The sequence below is a fragment of the Bacillus rossius genome, chromosome 5, assembly GCF_032445375.1.
Source record: "Bacillus rossius redtenbacheri isolate Brsri chromosome 5, Brsri_v3, whole genome shotgun sequence".
Taxonomy (NCBI): domain Eukaryota; kingdom Metazoa; phylum Arthropoda; class Insecta; order Phasmatodea; family Bacillidae; genus Bacillus; species Bacillus rossius.
The window spans coordinates 30,806,350-30,826,002 of NC_086333.1; the positions used below are offsets into that span (position 1 = coordinate 30,806,350).

The 19,653-nt window shown below is 34.0% G+C and overlaps 1 protein-coding gene across 13 annotated transcripts in view; it reads left to right on the forward strand.

Moving 5' to 3' along the window:
- Window positions 1-19,653, forward strand: part of LOC134531686 (MAP kinase-activating death domain protein) — a 268,039-nt gene that overhangs the window by 237,664 nt on the left and 10,722 nt on the right. For 11 of the 13 annotated variants that reach the window (XM_063367486.1, XM_063367496.1, XM_063367495.1 and 8 more), the window contains 2 exons: window positions 3,814-3,886; window positions 4,482-4,528. In XM_063367486.1, the coding sequence (XP_063223556.1) occupies window positions 3,814-3,886; window positions 4,482-4,528 (120 nt within the window). Of the gene's footprint in view, window positions 1-3,813; window positions 3,887-4,481; window positions 4,529-6,529; window positions 6,667-19,653 lie in introns of all 13 variants that reach the window. The other 2 variants (XR_010075065.1, XR_010075066.1) reach the window with 1 other exon arrangement.

The window sequence follows — 19,653 nt, forward strand, 5'->3', positions numbered from 1 at the left end:
CGAGACAGTTTGCTTGGTAGCTTGGGAGCTGCAACATTCCCTTTTGTGATCACTAGGATTAATGGGATTATTTTGAACCAGAAACCTTTAAGCTATATTTCATTTAGTGACATTTATTTATCTAGGACAGTTCATAGGAATGTTCCACTATATAAACATCGCAGTTTATGTTATGTGACAAACCTTGTCGCCACATGTATTCTGCATCATGATATCCCATTGTCTGGCATGCTAGTACAAGGACCTGACCCACCCTTGTATCATCTAGCTCGCTGCAGGAGCTACTTACCTAGGGCTCTGACACCTCCATCAAGACATGACCCTCCTACGTGGTCAGTCATCAACAAGTACACGAGTGTTTATAACGCTGGGAAGAATCACACACAGGTGGCCGACCGACACCACAGTAACAGAGTGAGGCAGAGATCAGAGACATGTCTGCTCTCTCTGACAGATGGAAGCAGAGTGGGCGAGATGAGGGCTTGCAAGCCCGGCATTGGCTAGTGTCAGGACGGTTAATAACTACTTCAATTATAAGAATTACAAATTCAATTCTGTATGTATATTATACATCTGCGAGTACTCGAATTTAACGAGTCGAGTCGAGTTTTTGTGTAAAACTCGAACTCAAAATCAAAACTCGAAAAATTGAGTCAAGTTTTTTTCCCCTCCACTTGCAAAGGTTATGTTTACTGTTTACTTATAAGATGCCAAGATCGCAAAGAAAACATATATACTGTACTTGCCTGCATATTAAACGAACTTTTGTACACATTTTCATACATCACAAATAACAACTCTCCTACAAATTAATGTTAAAAATTTTTGGTGGGCCTACCTAACCATAAATGTCTTGAATTTTACTTAATTAATCACCAGTTATCTAAGTAATTGAAACAAAATTATGTATATATGTATATAAAACAATCCCTTGCTAATAAAAATACAATGTCTTTTATTAACTAAATATCCAAACACACGCGCTAAACGAAACAATGAATTTATTGATGTGGTGTCGTCTGGTTGTCATTAAGATGACTGTTAGTGTATAGTTTTTAATTGTTACCGCTATTATGAAATAATGACAAGAAAACCCTTAACACATATACAGAACAATTATACACACATTATAGCACACACACTGTTGCCAACCTGGGGACGCACAGGGATGTCACATGTAAAAACAGGCTGGAGGATAGGGCACTGACTATGCCAATGTTATATGCTATTTGTTAAAAATGTAATGGTTAAGGCTTGATTAAAATCTTTGTTCGACCAATTGCATCATTGTTATTCTCTAGAAAATTTTTTTTCTGAGTTTCCATGGATTAATAATGCATACAACATTAATTCAATACATAGTTATGTTTTTGAAAAATATCATTATTTACGTAATGTTTGACATGCCGGTAAAGCCAAGCTGTAAGAGTAGGCTTTTTATATAATTGATTAACCAAGGCAACGAGGCAATAGGTTTTTTTTGGCATGAGTTTCTGTACTGTGTTTTTGGCTGTAAAGCCATTGCACATGATAATGTAACTACATAGTACACAAGGAAACAAATTGGTATTCAGAATGCTATGCTAAATAAATACAATTAGGTATTAACTGTGTGTAAATATTTGGTACTTTGAGCATGCTTATTTAATGTGAATGTTAAATTGTTTGTGGTCATGCTGAGCTCTTTCTAGTTGTTGTTTTAACCTTTAATTCATATCTTAGTTGTATAAATCAGGAGTTTGTTTTTTATTTAATGTTTGTATTGCTGCTTGCATTATTCCATGATTGACAACTGCTGCATCATTGAAGCATGCATTTATTGTTGCTGTTTAATAATGTGTATTACTTACATTATTTGATGTTTGTTATAGGATCAGTTTTCTTCTGAAGTTAAGGTACTAAATGAGTAAGAAACTAATCGGAAGGAAATGATTATTTACCTTAAATTTACTTAAAGGTTAGGTTTTCATTATTAGCAAAACAAATATCATGTTATGGTTATTAAATATTGTTATTATATATTTTCATAAATAATATTGACACTATATTTTTGAAAGTGTAATTATAATTATTTAAAGCCTTCATTACATGTTTGAATTTATTTTCAGACAATTTATTTAGAAAATTCAAGAAAAATATTTTGCAGGAATCAGAAATAATTTACGTTCATTTAAATTTATATAAAAAGCGGCTGAATAAAAGTGACCCTTTAATAATCTGCATTATGGGTCACATTCTCAGGAGTAATGAACCACAGTTTCCAGCGGTATTACTAGACTTTATGTTTATGATCCAATATCTATGTTAAACAATATCAGTTATCATGTTAAAATAAATATATATTTGTACGCATTGGTAAGTTTCGAGTTAAACTTGACCCATGACGACCTTATGACATCCACCTTCACCCACCTTTGATCGATGTGATACATTCACCCAAGTGGATATACAAGTGGGTGTAACAGCAAATGTATAGTAAATATTAAAATATTGACATCACGTTGAAGGCAGAATAGCAGTTATACAAGCTCTACCATTGGTAGCCACTAAAAAAAACTAAGTCTAAAATCAATAATAATATAAAAATTTTTAAATTACATTACTTTAAAAGAAAATAATAAAGTTACCATAGTCTTTTGAACAGTAATATGTTTAATAGTCATTTGATAAGTTATCTTCAAACATTTCTGAAGTGTCCCAATGCCCGAGGACATACTCTAAATCATTAATAATTAATTATGCTCCATGTGACACTAACTGAATGTATTTGCTGACTTCTTTAAAGGAGTTTGCATTCCTATTATAATTTTTTTTTTATTCTTGCTTACCTTCAATCACTTCTTCCATAAAAGAAGTACAGTCTATTTTTACAAGATCAAAAACTTCTTGAATATTATTCTGAGAAATAAAAACTATTTTATTTTTACATGTAATTATTTAAATTTCGAAATTTAATGCTACTGTTGCTACATCCACTGCAACTCAAAATGTCAAATTTGATTTTCTCTAGAAAATGTGTTGCCTTGTATTATTTTGTAGACTACTTACTGGACAGTCATGATGTCATATTCATTAATGTTAAGGTCAGTTGTTTCAAGATCTGGAAACACAGTATTGATAGTTGCAGAAACACTTCCTGTACTGAAAAATTTATTTCTTATAGTTTTGTTCCTTTTATTTTAACTAAAGTTTGGTGTGGTTTGAGTTTACATACATTTTTTACAGGGCCAGCATTTTAGCAATTGGCTGTTCTTTAGTTCATTTTGGCACTATTAAAAAAATTACTAAATCATGCACTTTTGTGCTACACAGTGTAAAATACATCACGTTTACTTTTTTGAGGTTCAAGAAATACAATAACGATGTCTGGTTATCAATAAAATATAACAATTACGTAACTCACGTCAAGAATAACAATTGATATCCATATGATTCAAAGTGAGTTTGTACAACAACTTAAGTTCTGACTTTTCACTACATGTTACCGAGAATATTATAATAAATTCCTTGATAAATACATTTACAGTTATCATATTTTTGTGTTAATTATTATAGTTTTCATTGATTCTTAAATTAGGGTGACTAATTTTTAAATGTATCGTACTTATCAGTACTTAACCTAACTATTCCTGTAAAATGTTTTTCTGCATGTAAAGATAAAACTAACGTAATGTATACTTGCATTATTAATTATTATTTCTGAATGCTTACTATATATAAATTATTTTTTTTTTCATATTACTTATTTCAAGTATTGAAATGCAGTAGTGGTTTTTGTTTAAATTTATATGTATTTTTTTTTTTTTTTTTTAGTTCTTCGTCAGACTGGACCATATACGCAAGTGCTTTACACAGAAAGGTGGAATATTTGTTCTGGAAGAATTTAGTAAGTGGCCTTTGTATGTTTTCTAAAATATTTTTTGTAAAATTTTTTATTGTTTTATTAGAGTGTGTTTACTATTACTATTTTTATTGTTGTTAAGAGTAAAGAAAGGTTTTGTGAGAAGATTTTCAGGTACAATTTTTATTAAAACCCATTATTTTATACTAAAAATAGTCATGTACTCATTTGTAAATTATTTTGTTGGGAACCTCTAATATTCTTGTGAAATGTTATTACTAAGAATTTTCATTCAAATCAGTGCAAATATGGCTGCATTTTAAGTGGTTGTTAGTGACTAATACTTCTTGCCATTATTCACAAAATACATCCAATAGTATTGAGTTTTAAGCAGTAAATAAAGTTATGATTTACTATGATTTACTAATAATATTGAACTTAAGTTAAAACTTTTTAGAAATATTGAAAATTTCCTGGGAAGTTACAAAACCCGTAATTGTCAAGGTTTATCTTACTTAAATTTTTGTAGTCACTTACTTGTAAATAGTAATTAAAATAAAGGGGGAAAAGAAAATTCATTTAAGAATTGTATTTTTATTATGTTAATGATGACTTCATTGTTATTATATATTTTTTTCAGATCCAAAAACAAGACAAGTAATTCAACGAAAATATAAGTCATCGATGGTGAGTGCTATAATATAAATTTCTGTTTACATTATTTTGCAACCACTGTGTTGTTATTTTTATTTATTTTATTTGTTTTTATTTTTGTATGTTAATAAGCAAGATATTTTCTCCTGATTAGCATTCATAGCGAACGTTAATTTTTTTAGGTAGTAAATATTACATCTTTGTAGTTAACGTATTTACCTGCAGAAAGGTAGCCCCTTCGTATCAGTCGCAACCATAATTTTTGGCAAAAAAAGTAATATTTTAACCTTAAGGGTCGCCCTCAAATATGAGTCACGCCATTAAACTGTTTCCAGTAGACTACAATTGATGTCTTTATGGTCCACGTCAGCTTATTGCCGCGTAAGAAACTCCGTACCTACTGATGTCCTTCATCTTTCCCCTCTTCAAGCTTTATGGCCCTTCCTCTCCCCTCCCCTTAGCAGTATCCAACAAAAAATACAAAGGAAAAGAATGCTATTTTTTATACCCATTTGCCCTTCCCGTCTCCTCAAGAGAGAAAATACTGCAGGCTATTTCCTTGTCAATTTTTTTTGTCAGTTTCTTCAATAAAAACAAGCATGCCCTTTACAGCAGTTTTGCCGTAATTGAATTGTTGCAGTAAAAAGCATCGGAAATATCACGAAAAAACACACACATTTGCATCACAAAAACTTATCGAGATAGACGTGATAATTGTGTACTGTGCCAGTTCTTGACGACGAGAGAGGGAGGGAGAACCATATCACTGCTGCGTGATCACACGCACTCAAACACATACTCACTCCCTCCCTTCCCCTCTTACTCAGTCTGTCTCTCTGGTTGGTTTAAGTTTAGATTCCCCCTCTAGCAGAGCGCCTGCCTAGCGGCAGTCAGCCAGGTCACATGCCGGCGCCGGCCGGGTAGCGGCCCGACAGGCGGCAGACGTAGCGTGAACGGCACAGTCCATGATGCCTTGCACGCACTGCCGAGAGATCTTTATATTTACTCGTAACATATTTATTGAATACCAACACAAGCTATTATTTAAGCACATAGTCTACCATTACAGTGCAATGTTAATGTTTGTTTTACCCAAAATGGACATTTTCGTATTTTGTTAGCAGTACATTTTATTAAACAAAAAAATCGTCATAAAATCTGCGATCCGTATGCGGGTAAATACGTTAAAGCCAAATCTGGTGTGTCAATGGTCTGGGGCATCTGTATGTTGTTTGTTCGTCTACATGCCTTTCATGTGACTTATTCTCGCTTGTCAATAAATGGAGCTTCATAAATGTCCATCCGTCCCTCCGACTTTATTCTGAAATGTAATTTTTAAAAAGATGTGTCCAATGTTCATTAACAAGGTCTGCCAGAAGCTAAAGCTCTAAAGCTGGCCAAACTGTTGTCAGGTGGAAGAATAAAAGAAAAGGTTGCCTTGCATTTAGCTTGAGGTCATGTGGCTGTACAGGCCATTGATAAATGCAACGGATAGATGCAATGGACCTTTGTCAGTGCTGCCCAGTATTAGGATTTACCTTCATTATTTCCAATTATGGAACTAATATTTTGTTTATTTGTGTAAACGGAGAAACATAATGACACGTTCTGGGTACGATAAATATCGCTAGCTTAAGTAGATTGTGTAATAGAAAGGTAAAATACCTTTTGTAAAATACCTTAAATAAATATAAATCCTAGCTTTTAAATGTAAAGTAGTTTGAAATTTGAGTAATTTTTGAACTATTTAATAGATGGTTTAGCTTGGTACTGTATAGTGTGTGTAGTTTAGTTTTTGTTGTAAACATTAAAGTTTTTGTTGTATGCATGTTTTATTGTTTTACCATTTGCTTACAAATTTGTATCAACAGTTACAATATAAATATCAGTATTTTATTTTATACATGTTTTTAATTTTTTTTTAGTTTTTAGCTACTTGCAATAAAGCACCTGTTATAGTTAATTTACAAATAAGTAGTTGTAGTGAATGAAATTTTATTTTGGATTGTATTTTACTTTTTGTTTCTCCTTTAGGCAAATAAGTTGATTCTGTCAATTCACAGAGTCATTTCAATTCAGTATGCACGTTACATTTTGATGTGCCAGCGCTCCCCAGCCTGATCCAGTGTTGCATGTATTGCTTCAATACGTGCCTGTCACTGCCTGCTGTTGTAAGCTTTATTTTATTATTTTTATTTTACATTTATCACGTGGCTATTTTTTTAGTGTATTTGCTCGCATAATTCTTGCACTTTTTTTTAACCAACGTTTGGCAAAAAAAAAAAAACAATTGTAGGGGTCTTGGACAATGCCAAACATAAAAAATAAAAATAAATCCCTTTCAGCCCAGCTTACAGGCATAGGTAGATTTCAAAGTATGTACCTATTTTTCTTCTGGAAATGTTTGGTAAACATATATAAACTCCTGGAACATTTTAAGAAATTAATGGATGTAACAACATATATGTTCGCCAATATTCACAAAAAGATCAATTAAAATTTTCTCATATTCCATGCAGCAAAAATGTTTTCAATGTTTTTAATTTGAATGCATCCAGCATTGAATGTCGTAACGAATTTCATATTATGCCTACTAAGGTAGTTATGAAATTATTTTTGTCAGCCAAGCACTATTTTTCATTCCTGGCACTAATGCATAGTCATATAAATTTTTTTTGACAAAGGTTTAAGGAAAAATTAAGATGGTTATTAATAAATTCTATATTTTTTAAATTTCAACCCCTGTTTTTATGGTAATGATTTGTTTCATTAAAAATTGTCTGAGCCAGATTAAGTTTAGGAGTTATACAATAAATTATAATGGAATTGGTAGTGTATCTATTGAAAAAGTAAGGATTCTTTTATATACCCTTGTTATTTCCACCCCTTGCAGGTATGATTTGTAACATAAAATTTACTTCAGATAAAAGTTTTCAACAATGTTTTAAAAGTTAAATGAAAAAAAAAACATTAATTCGATAGAGTAAATTGGGAAGTTTTATTTATTTTCTTATTTAAAGTCCAGGTTTTTTCAACCCCTCGCAGTAATGGTTTGTATTATCAATTTTGATAAAAATTAAAATATTTACTAACAATTTAAACGTATTTGATAGTGTACCTACTAAGGGAGTTATGGATTTTTGAAAATTCTAGCCCCTGATATTTTCAATGCCTTGCAGCAATAGTTGGTCTAATCCAAAATTGTTTTAGACAAAAGTTTTAGATTATAATTATTATATTTACAAACAATTTAACTAAAGAAAATTGATGGTGTGCCTACAAAGGGAATTATGAATTTTTTTGTCATTTAACCCCTGTTTATTCCACCCCTTGCAGTAATGGTTAGATGTATAAAAAATTATTTCAGATGGAAGTTGTAGATAATAATTTAAGGGTTTACAATAAAAGAGAACGGGTTTGATTGTGTAGATGGTATGGAATATATTAATTTTTTTAATTTATACCCTTTATTTTTTCAACCTCATAGAACAATGGCTCGTCTTATCAAAAATTCTTTCAAACGTTTTAAATAAAAATTATAAGATTTACAAACAATTTGAATGGATTCAATTGTGTTCCTACAAAGAGAGTTAAGATTTTTTTTTTCAAATTATCCTCTATTTTTCAACCCCTTGCAGCAATAGTTGGTCAAATGAAAAACTTTTTCAGACAAAAGTTTTAGATAAAAATTATGAGATTAATTCATAATCTGTACGAGTTTGATGTGCCTGAAAAGGGAGTTTTAATTTTTTTTGTCATCTAACCCTTGTTTTTCAACCCCTTACAGATGGTTGGTTGTATCAAAAACTTTTTCAGACAAAAGATTTTGGTGTTACTCCTACGAATTATAATATGTTCAAATGGATGACATTTTCCATATTATGGGAGTTATATAGAGATTTTTCTTTTTTTTTTTTTCAAAAAACCTTCCCCATTTTCTACCCCTCTCGTTGTATATTGCCCATTAACAAACTTGTCCGAGATTTTACACTACTAGATTTTGTATTAGTTGGGAAGTGATTTGTGACAAATTGTAACGTTATTGTGTCCACAAAAAATATATATACACACACACACATCTTATATATAAAATTCTTGTGTCACAGTGTTAGTTACCATACTCCTCCGAAACGGCTTGACCGATTTTCGTGAAATTTTGTATGCATATTCAGTAGGTCTGAGAATCGGCTACTATCTATTTTTCATACCCCTAAGTGATAAGGGTTGTCCACCCCTAACATTATTTTTTTATTTTTTGGACAAAAATTTTTATTTTATTTTACTTATAATGTGGCATTATAAAATACATACAACCCTAAATTTTCACCCTTCTATCACCAACCCCTAATTTTTAATAGAATTTTATATTTTTCAACCCCGGTCGATAGATGATCAATTAACACTTGATCAATCTTCCCCGCCTACAGAGAGCTCATTACCTGGATTAACACATAGACCACATATTAATATGAAATTCCATCCCTAAGGGAGTGAAAAAGTGATAATTTCATTTTATAACAGAAAAAATCATAGGTCATAGACATACAAATAGTGAGTGAGTGTCATTTCTCTATGTCTGCTACACGATCATACACATAGTAAGGTCTGGCAAATTCATATTTTTCTCCTTGGTGAGACCAGCCCGCTTAGTGGAGATCTCAGCGGCTAGCAAAATAAAGGTGCTCATAACAGTTTTCTTCTTAACTTCTTATAGATAGAGTTAGTTGCCTTGAATTTTAAACGCACCATCGTTTGATGCGTTTGTCATGTCTTTAATTTTCGTTTGTTTGTGCCGTATGCGTTCCCATACCATCCATCCTATTGCTATGAAATTTTGGTGAGTTGTTATGCGCATGTCCGTGAAGGTTTCTGAGACGGTATAACTATTTTGCAATAGTTGGAGTACAAATCTTTCAAAAAATGTGTTTATTTCATATTATATAGCGGCACTTCGTCTGTTTTGTTGTATAAGTGCGCAAGCATGACACAATTTATTTAAATATAAAAGAGAGACAGAGAGAGAGTGATATATATAGAGTGAGATAGAGAGAGACAGAGAGATAAGTTGAGATAGAGCAAGGTATAGAGAATGAATTGAGTTAGATAAAGAGATATATAGATGTATAGAGCTATATAGAGATTTATATATCAAAGAGATATGTAGTGTGAGGTATATATGTAAATATGTAGATCTAAAGAGATAAATAGTGATAGAGTGATACATAGATTTATAAAGATTTAGATAGAGATAAATATATGTTTAGAGAGATGGATAGATGATTTGTCTATGTGTAACTACTTCAAACATATTACAAAACAAAACAGAATGCGGCATTGCAATGCATGCCGAGCATTAGCTAGATAATGGAATCTTTTCAATATTAGTAATCTCTTATTTTTAAGCTTTTTCCTATAGTGCTTTATAGAGTCTAGACTACATACTGACCACCAAAATTTAGATATATACAGGTAAATAACTATACACTGGCAGAACAACGTCTGTCGGGATCTGAAAGTGATATAAATTATTTTGCACACTTGGCATTCAAATTAAGTAGACAATTACTAACTACGTCTGATTTCGAAAAAGGTCCCCTTCACCCTGTGTTCAGCCCGGGCAACGCCGGGTACTGCAGCTAGTGTGTGTGTGTGTGTGTGTATGTGTATGTATATGTGTATGTATATGTGTATATATATATATATATATATATATATATATATATGTATATATATATATGTGTGTGTATATATATATATATATATATATATATATATATATATATTAACAACTTTTCAGTTAACAATGGTTTTAGGGTCTATGGACAATGAAACGAAAAACTATATAAAAATTTCCAAAAGCCGCACCATGGTAACAGCTACAATAGGTAGTATTTCTTAGAAATTTATCTAACTGCAGAATGCTTTGTGTAACTCTAAAGGAAGTACCAAGGTGAGTGTACTCTTTTAAAATGAATAGTTTAGTTTCCAGCTTATATTGTAAATGCTGTAATGACAGCCAGTAGTGTCCACTGGGAAAGCACTGGGGTGAGAGTTAGTGCACAGTTACTGGCAATGATGTATGGTGTCCGGCAGGTTGTAGTGCTAAATAAAGTGCTGACAGGCTCTGACTAGCCCCCATACATCCTTTTAAGGTGACATATGTACTTTTATCATGTAAATGAGCGTTATGTTTAGGATGCTGATGCTAACCAGTTTAACTTTAAAAGTTTTAAATTTTACAAAATGTCATCTTTTAAAATAAAACATGTCACACTAAATAATAATCATATTTTGGTTTGATATTCAAGTAGTGTATAGGTAGGGTTTTTTTTTGTTTAAGCATGTTGGAAAATGGTGTGACCTGTATGTAGGTCCGAATCCAGAGGGGGGTCACAAGGGTTATAACGTTTCCCCCTTCCACCAATCTTGAAAATCTGACTACGTTCTTCAAGTGTTCTTTTTTTTTTTCTTTTTACAAAATGTAAACGTCAGTTTTCAATTTGTATTGCAGTTACTATCTTAAACTGTAATTAAGTAATAACCTCTCTTCCACAGTCAATGGAAAGTTCATGATATTATGTACTATAGAAGGTGGCCCCTCACTCCCCCCAAACCAAAATCTATAACTATCCCTGCCTCCATGTTAATTCTTGTTTGAGCTGCTGGCTGGTACTCTTGCATATTCTGCTGAGCAAGGTGTTACCATGTCACTGTAGTTTTCTCGTGCAAGGATGATTTATAAAGGTTTAAACCAGCTTGTAATAGTCATGGAATGTCACTCACGAAACCACTTTACCACTGGTACAGCAGCAGCAGCTTAGTAATATTATCATGCCTGCAGTTGCGAACTTTCTTCCCCTCCTGCGAGTTATATGGCGGCGTTGCAAGCAGCAACGGATAACCTGCATTACAGTATCAAAATACCGTATTTTTCTGAAAATTATGTGACTTAAGGGCGCGGTTCAAGTCGAAAAAATCGTCACTGTTCCGAAACATTATTTTGCGGTCGTGATGTCATTAGGGGTCTCAAAGCGATGTCCCCCACTACTCCGCGCGCTTGTATTTAGGCTAGGGCCGGCCCCAGCGCGGTTCAGTCGCGAGAGAGTCGTCGAGCGGGGAGGTTGTATTTCTTCTATCTTTGGCCTTGAAACTGGCGCTCGCGATCTCTGGGAAACCTCCCTTCTCCCCTCGTCCATGAGTGCCTACCGCCTCCGCGCAGCGTTACCAGACTGCTCCCTCCCCTCCCAGGGGCGCGCGGCTGTCTGACCCAGGCGGCCGGCTGAACGCGAGGATGAGGCAGCGAGTGGACGGGACAAACAATATATCAAAAGCATTATTATGAAAGACACATTATCTTACACTACGATTATATTCTCACTATCCTTTTATGTTGATTTGCAAGTGACGGTAGACATTATGTATTTCTTAGCCAAATATTCGTTGCGTCGTCCATTATTTCCCTGCCGCTGTCACTGCTAGTAATTCTGTTGGTAAATAACCTTTAAAAATAAACTTCACGAAGGTTTTTAAGTTACAATTATGTACTTTAATTATCCTACAAAAATTTTACATATATCTGGCAGCACATTATATTTAGTGTCACATCATGAAACAGTATAAAAATGAGTAGAAACTAATAAGCGAATTAAACAGCCTCATAAACATACCTTCTGATACAGTTAGCGGCTACATAAATATTCTATTAGACATGTTTTAACTTGAAATGCCTCTTGAGTCTTATGCAAGTACACTTTCAATAGGTAGTATGCCACATATGAGAATTTCGCAAGAACAGTATGTCAAGATCCAATATATAGTATGTATATAAAATATATATATATACATACACATATATATAATATTTACACTATCATACATGATTCATGAAATGATCACTGTGAAAAGAAGTGCGGTTTTGATGGGATAAAATTACTGTGTAAAACATACTTAGTATTAATTATAGAAGAATATAAATTGAAACTGTTACCATTGTTAAAAAGTCTCCTTTTATGCCAACCCAATTCAAACATATCAAAGTTGCAATTTTTGCAAAGTAACATTTTGGTGGTGTGACAAAACTCTTCGCAGTACATGACATATCACTAATTAATTATACAAAAACTTGAGTGTGACTACATACTAAAATATAAAACACTAGTAATACAGCAGTTATAATTAAAATTATTAGTAAAAAGAATGTAAGTTACAATCATTTTATTACAATGTTAAGCAGTACAAAAATAATTAAAGAAATACAGTAAATAGAGTTTGTTTAATAACTGTAAAATATTTAGATTTTGCTGGCTGTTATTAGCGTTTTTTTTTAATTTACATTTTATTTAAGTACAACGTTTTTCCCACATTTTCATCTTCAGTGGCAGTACGCAAATAATATATTTTATATTTAAACCACGTTAATAGTATTCACAGTAATAGAGAAATTACAATGGATAAGCAAGATATAACATGATTCTATCATTTATTTTATTACATATCAAGAAATAAATTTTGAGAAATAAAACATCTAGTTCTAGTTTCCTGATTATCCCAATCCCACACTGTTTAATGTAATTGGTTGGTCACATTAACTTTCAATGCAATACCGCAATATTTACACATTCAATCCATTAAAAATCCAGAGTGCCTTGTTGTGTAAATATTGTGCAGGAATTCAATACGTAATATGAGCTAAAATCGACATGAGAATGGAGGTGGCAATAATATAAGGCAGCAATTAATGTCCAGGCATAGACGCAAATCATAGGCCCGATGAAATTAGTAGTATTTACCAAGTTACCCTATATTAATTTACAAATTTCGGAAAAATAAATGCAACTAATTAGAAACATATGAATTAATCTACAAAAACAAACCACATCAAAATACTCACATTTGCAACAAAAAAAAATTGTTTTCTCTAAAAGTACCATAGCACGCATGCGGAACAGACATTGGAAAAATGTATACACAGCACTTCAAATTATTGTAATACGCAAATCATGTTTTGCAGGGGACCAACATTTGTAAGATGCAATGTCTTAGTAGGCATGGGCCAGCCAGTAACATGGAGACAGATGGTGCTACAATCTCACATGGAAGCATACATAAGTCGGATATTCTCCTGAATAAGATCATCAGGGCCGGATTTAGAGGTCTGGAGGCCTCGGGGCAACAGAGGAGCGGAGGCCCCCTGGACCCAAATTATTTTCCAAATAAAATGAAACATTTTTTCAGTCGAGTTTTCCAATAAATAATTTATTTTGAAATCAAGTAGATTTTCTTAGTATTTAAAAAAACCATACATAAATACTAGTGTTTACTTGTCGGAATTTAAAAAAAAAAAATTCTGAAGTCACTATTGTGGGGGCCTTCCGTTCGTGGGGGCCCTCCATTTGTGGAGGCCCTCCGTTTATGGGGGCCCTCCGTTTGTGGAGGCCCTCCGTTTGTGGGGGCCCTCCGTTTGTGGGGCCCTCCGTTTGTGGAGGCCCTCCGTTTGTGGGGGCCCTCCGTTTGTGGAGGCCCTCCGTTTGTGGGGGCCCTCCGTTTGTGGGGGCCCTCCGTTTGTGGGGGCCCTCCGTTTGTGGAGGCCCCGGGGCTTTCGCCCCGGTTGCCCTCCCCTAAATCCGGCCCTTAAGATCATGCTACAGCTGGTGCTACTGACCCTCCAAATACATAGTAGTGGTCACTGGCCATGTTTGCGGACCCACATTATGGTTCCAAACGTTCTCGTTGAACGAACAGTCTAGATGCCTTGCGTGTTCACTGGACTTGGCTCGGAGGGTCACAGTCCTCGGCTACTATGACCTTACTCTTGTGTATTGCAGCTATAAATTATTGAGGGATACGTATGTCCGAAGTGGTACATCCGCGCATGTATTCTGCATAAAACGCGAATGGGACACATGTTAGGCTACTGCGATACAGTGCGACAACCTTTGTTGTACGAATACTAGCGCCATTCGCTCATGCAGTATTTTTTGTATGTTTTAAGAAATGAGTTTATTTTAACTGCTTGAAATAAAGGCTAATTAATAAATTACAAAAAAACAAACGTTTAAGTGTTGCAGAAACAAATAACAATTAAGGTTAATTACTTTGGTGGCTTTTTCTATTGTAGGCAGATAGTGCATTTCACTTCATAGGCCGTAATTTTTAACTTTGAATTCCGAAAATATGAAAAGAGTGATTCACTAAGGTAACATTAATTATCTATATAAAAAGTAAAACGAAAAAGTTCTGCATGAAAAATGTTTTAAACACTGTTATATTTAAAATGGTCAAATGTCCATTATCTTGACAGTAATGAGTCAGTGTCAAAGGTATCACGGTAATTTATTACGACTGAAATAAAAAGTACCTATTTCACAAATATTAGCAGAGATCAAAAAAAAAGTATGCACAGTCTGCTACTAATCAAGTGTGTAATATCGTAAATGCTACAGGAAAACTGACAGAAAGCCATTTATAAAAGTGGGGATTTCATGTTTAAAAAAAAAGGTTTAAGACTAATTTTAGAAACTTAAGCCAGTAGTATATTAGTGTGATTACTTTCCTTTTAAGTCATGGAAACATTACCTTAGTTTCAATTACAGTAACCTTCAAAACATTTTATTACTAATTTTTATATTTGAAGCCTATCATTTCCTGTAGAATTGCCTCAACGAAAATCGTGAATCATTTAAAACAGTAGCTACTACTATAATAGCTGTGAAGGTGATACGGGTTTGATTCCGGGTCGGGTAAACAATTTTTCTTTCAATAGTCCTAACAAAGTTGTTGGTCGGCTGGTTTTCGCAAGGAACACAATTTTTTTCTCCCTTTCGTTCAAGTATTCCATGTTTGCCCCATTCATCACACATCTTAAATATAGCTGCTGGTCCCTTCCGACTTCCAATCAATAAATTACTTTGTGTGTATATATATACACACACACTCAATTATAAAAAGATTGACTGTTGCTGTTATCGTGAGGGGAGAAATTGAAATACCATGTACGTGCTACATGTGGTGAAGCACGGAAGTGTTTCATAAAATTCAAACCAAACAATATAGAATTATGTATATATCATACTTATGTATAACAAAGGGTGAGATATCATGCGAGGCAGACATAAGATATTGCGCACCGCCAAAGTGTAGGATGTCGCAGGAGAAAATTACTTTGGGGAGGGGAAGGAATAGGCGGGCCGAAACGACACAGAAACACGCACAACTGCAGCTCGTCGCGGCCGTAACAATATAATATTGCACTCAAAATTTTTTAAACAGTCAGTAACTTATCGCAGTTTCTTCGTATTTTGCAACTTTTAGGTGCTCAAATAAGCAAAAAATAAGTAAAATAAGCTTTTGTAGTCAAAGGATACATCAGTTTGCAAAATGTTTACATAAATTTGTGTATGGTAGGACAGTACATATTTTTTTTTTCAAAGTGTTCAGTTAGGAATTATTTGAATACTTTGCACCAGTTAAAACTAACTCCCTGTTATGGCCTTGACCCCTCTCCCTTCGGTAAATGATATTACCATACTATTACTTATTGAAAGCGTGATCCGCCACGAAGGCAGGTATCGACCCGAGAGGCGTCGGGGAGAGAACCACTGCCCTCCAAGGTTCTCTACGTGACATGTTTCTGCGATGGTTTCGCTATTGCCTTCCGCAGTCAAACACCACAACAGCTCTGCCCGAGCCGGGATCCGAGCCCGGGTCCTCGTGCACCGCAGGCCGGCGCCTAGCCCACACTGGCCGCTGCCATTCAAGTGTTCACATTTATACAGTTCTGCAACTATTATTAGTTTGGTGAAGTTAGAATTCTGGATTAAATAAAATTTACAAACAAGAAACAAAGGTCTCAATTATATCCTTCATTTTTTTTTTTGTTTTTTTTTTTTAGAAAATGTGTTGATCGCGAAAACAATAAACACTTTGAATATTTTGAGCAACTGCAATTAACTTACGTGAAAAACATAAAACAAACACTATGTTACCTAATTCTATGTTAGCGTAACAATAAGCATAACTAACAAAACTGTTTATAACAGTGATGCTAGCGGCGATTGCTCAACATCTTGAGTGTTTTCGTCATTTGATTTTTCAATTTTCTTATTCCGAAAGTACAATTCTCTTGCGACAGCTTTCTTTGATTTCTTCAACCGGTGATATTCTCGTGAAAATGAACTAATTTTTACATTATTAATTAAATCAATCAGAGACTAAATTTGCAAAGCTTGTTTAGTCTCCCTCACAAGGTAACTCTATTCAAAATACGTTATTTAAATATATATGTTATAATAATAACTGCAGAATTAAAATTGTGCTAAATATCACATTTACTGCAAAGCAATACGGCAACAGATCTCAAAAAACCCGTTCCTCTCTCTCTGCGAAAAGACAAAATTGGACTTGGCAACACTGAGCGCGGCCTTCGCAGTTTGCTAGTCGTGGCGCATTCTTTCGGCGCGTTTCGAAGTACACCGGAACGCTGCCGCGCGCGGTGCACAAGTATTTCACATGCCATTCAAAATCTATACGGGCTAAGTAAACCGCAAGTACCAATTCAAAATCTACGGAATTTCCTCTATCAACTATGTTAAGTATAATGTGTTTAAAATGTGTTTTTCGATCAAAAAATGTAGTTTTCAAATGTTGATTAAATGCTACTACAGAGAAATAAATTATTTTAAAACTTTAATATAATATTCCATTCAATGTTTAGGAGCTAATTCCGTACGAAAAAGTGATAATTCTTATAATATAATTTTTTTTTATAGTTTCATTTGATATTTTAAAAGTTTTCTTTGAAATTCTCATGTATTACAGCACATATGTTGCATTATAAATTATGGCAATTTTTTCACATTGAAAAAAATACTAACCATTGGAACTCCTATTATACTTTTTAAAATAACCTTTATTAATCTATATACATGAATACCTTTTCCAGTAACCATATTTTAACGCCAGAAATTACAGCTATAAATGGTGCCAAATTGAAAATTCTGTTCAACCGCGCCCTTAATATAATGCGACCACAAAATATATGATTATGAGTTTAAGAAAAAGACTTTATGGATTGGAAATTGTAATTCAAGTAGATTGCACTTGAAAATTATTTAAATTATCATATTTATTTAATATTTAGTGGGCCATTTTTGGTGCCACTTTCATCAGTAGGGTGATTCACATGGTCTCTTTTGAAACACCATGCTGCAGATAGGAAAAAATGGTGTTTGGTGACTGTAGTTCAAAAAACAGCTGTTCAGAAAGCACAGAATGTGGTGATATACGGTGGGTGGTTTTCTAGGAGGGTGAAAGAGGAGGGCGGGGTGTTTTCGCCAGCAGCCAGTAAAGAGAAGCAGAAAGAGCTCTCATAAGTCACGCCTGTGCAGAGGTTCATTACTCCCTGGACTAAAATAGCATAAGTGATGCAGTTAACTGGCAGAACTCGTAGTTTACAACTAAGTGGAGGTTCAGGAGGATGTAATTAGCAGCAGTCTAAAGTGGCATATGTGATACATTAAAAAGACAGTCTGTAATCTTTCAATTAAGCTCCCAAAAGCAATATACAAGTTTGCGATTAAAATGTGACCCCCCCTTTTAGTTTATACATTTTTGGTAAACCTCATTAGCATTACATTCAGGTAAACATGTTACCTTTCTTATGTTGACACTTCCAACTTTTTTAAGACATGCAATGATTTAGTTCAATCTTCTGCTGTTGTTGACAAAAATAAATATCTGTAAAAGTATGACAGGCGTTGGGTATAAAAATGTTCAGATATGCTCGAATGAACTATTTATAGTTTATATTTTTTGGTTTGATTTCCCTGGTGTTATATTTTACTAGTGATAGTCATGATTGCATAAAATTGTAAGTAGTACTCTGTGGAGGTTTATTTTTAAACAAACCTATTTAAGACTTCAAAAAAGCCTAAATGCATCTCCTGATGAGAATTATGCGAGAAAATATGATTATAGTAAAATTTTTATAAATCTGCTATCTTTTTGTTTGTTTTTTTGTGCTTTTCTTGTACATTCATAGACGTACATATCAGTTAGTTAGGTATAGTTGAACACATTTACAAATACATACATAGTTTCTTAGAGCTGAAATTGTTTGTGGTATTTTTTTTTATTTGACATAGAGTGAATTGATGCCTTGTTTTAGTGTGCATTAATTAAATGCACTGTCTTTAGCAAAGAAGAGGTAGAAATGGGAAATCTAAGTGATGGGAGAGAGCATTTTCTTTCCTGGATAGCCATGGGTCACATATCTGTACTAGATCATAGTTACAGCAGTGAAACAAAGCAACACTTATTTGTATGTTCCTTTATCTTTAGCATGGAGTAATTTTCTAAAAAAAAAAATTAAAAAAAAATAGTTTGCTTGAATTTTCGGTCCCCATTGCAATATTTTTCGCCAGAAAACTACCATTATTGTTTTGAAATTAATATCTTTGTTTGCTGCTCTAACCCTGAAAATATTTTTACTACACCAAATAATCATAATTTGCATTGTATAACATTTAAAAGTATTTACTACCTTTAACTGTTATTGTTGAGTTAACTTTAGTGATAGAGGCTGTAGTTTCACATAAAGTCCTTTAATAACCACTAAGGTAGTTGTCAACAATACACGACTACATAGACGGATAATTAGAAACACTGCTTAGTTACAGATAAAACATTATACACTACTGCCTCGTGTCTGTCGTCCATTATTGCGCTAGTTCACTGTCGCCAACCTAGGAAACCCAACTTATCCACGACATCTCCCTTTTTCTGCTTATTGGACCTAGGTTTCGAATGTAATGGTTAGGAGTTTAACCTGACCTGACTTAACTAATTCACAAATTAAGTTTCTCAGGTGGAAGTACTCTTCTCCCACTGCGTGTTTTGGTTGTCACTGGTGTGGCTGGGTGTTTTCCTGTCACTGTTGGAAAGTCCTCATTGTCGAATCCCCGAAACTCTGGAGATCCGTCGCTGTGATGGGTGGTCGCCGGTGCTGGTGTGGAAAGTATTGGCTGTAGGTCCTCTTGGTGCTTAGCTGTTGGCGAGACTGGCTCTGGCTGGTGCGGGGTGCGGGGCTGCTCGGGCTGTGTTACCGGAGGCTTCTTGGGCTTGAGGAACCAAGAATTCCTGCGATATTGTCCCCTCGGCGT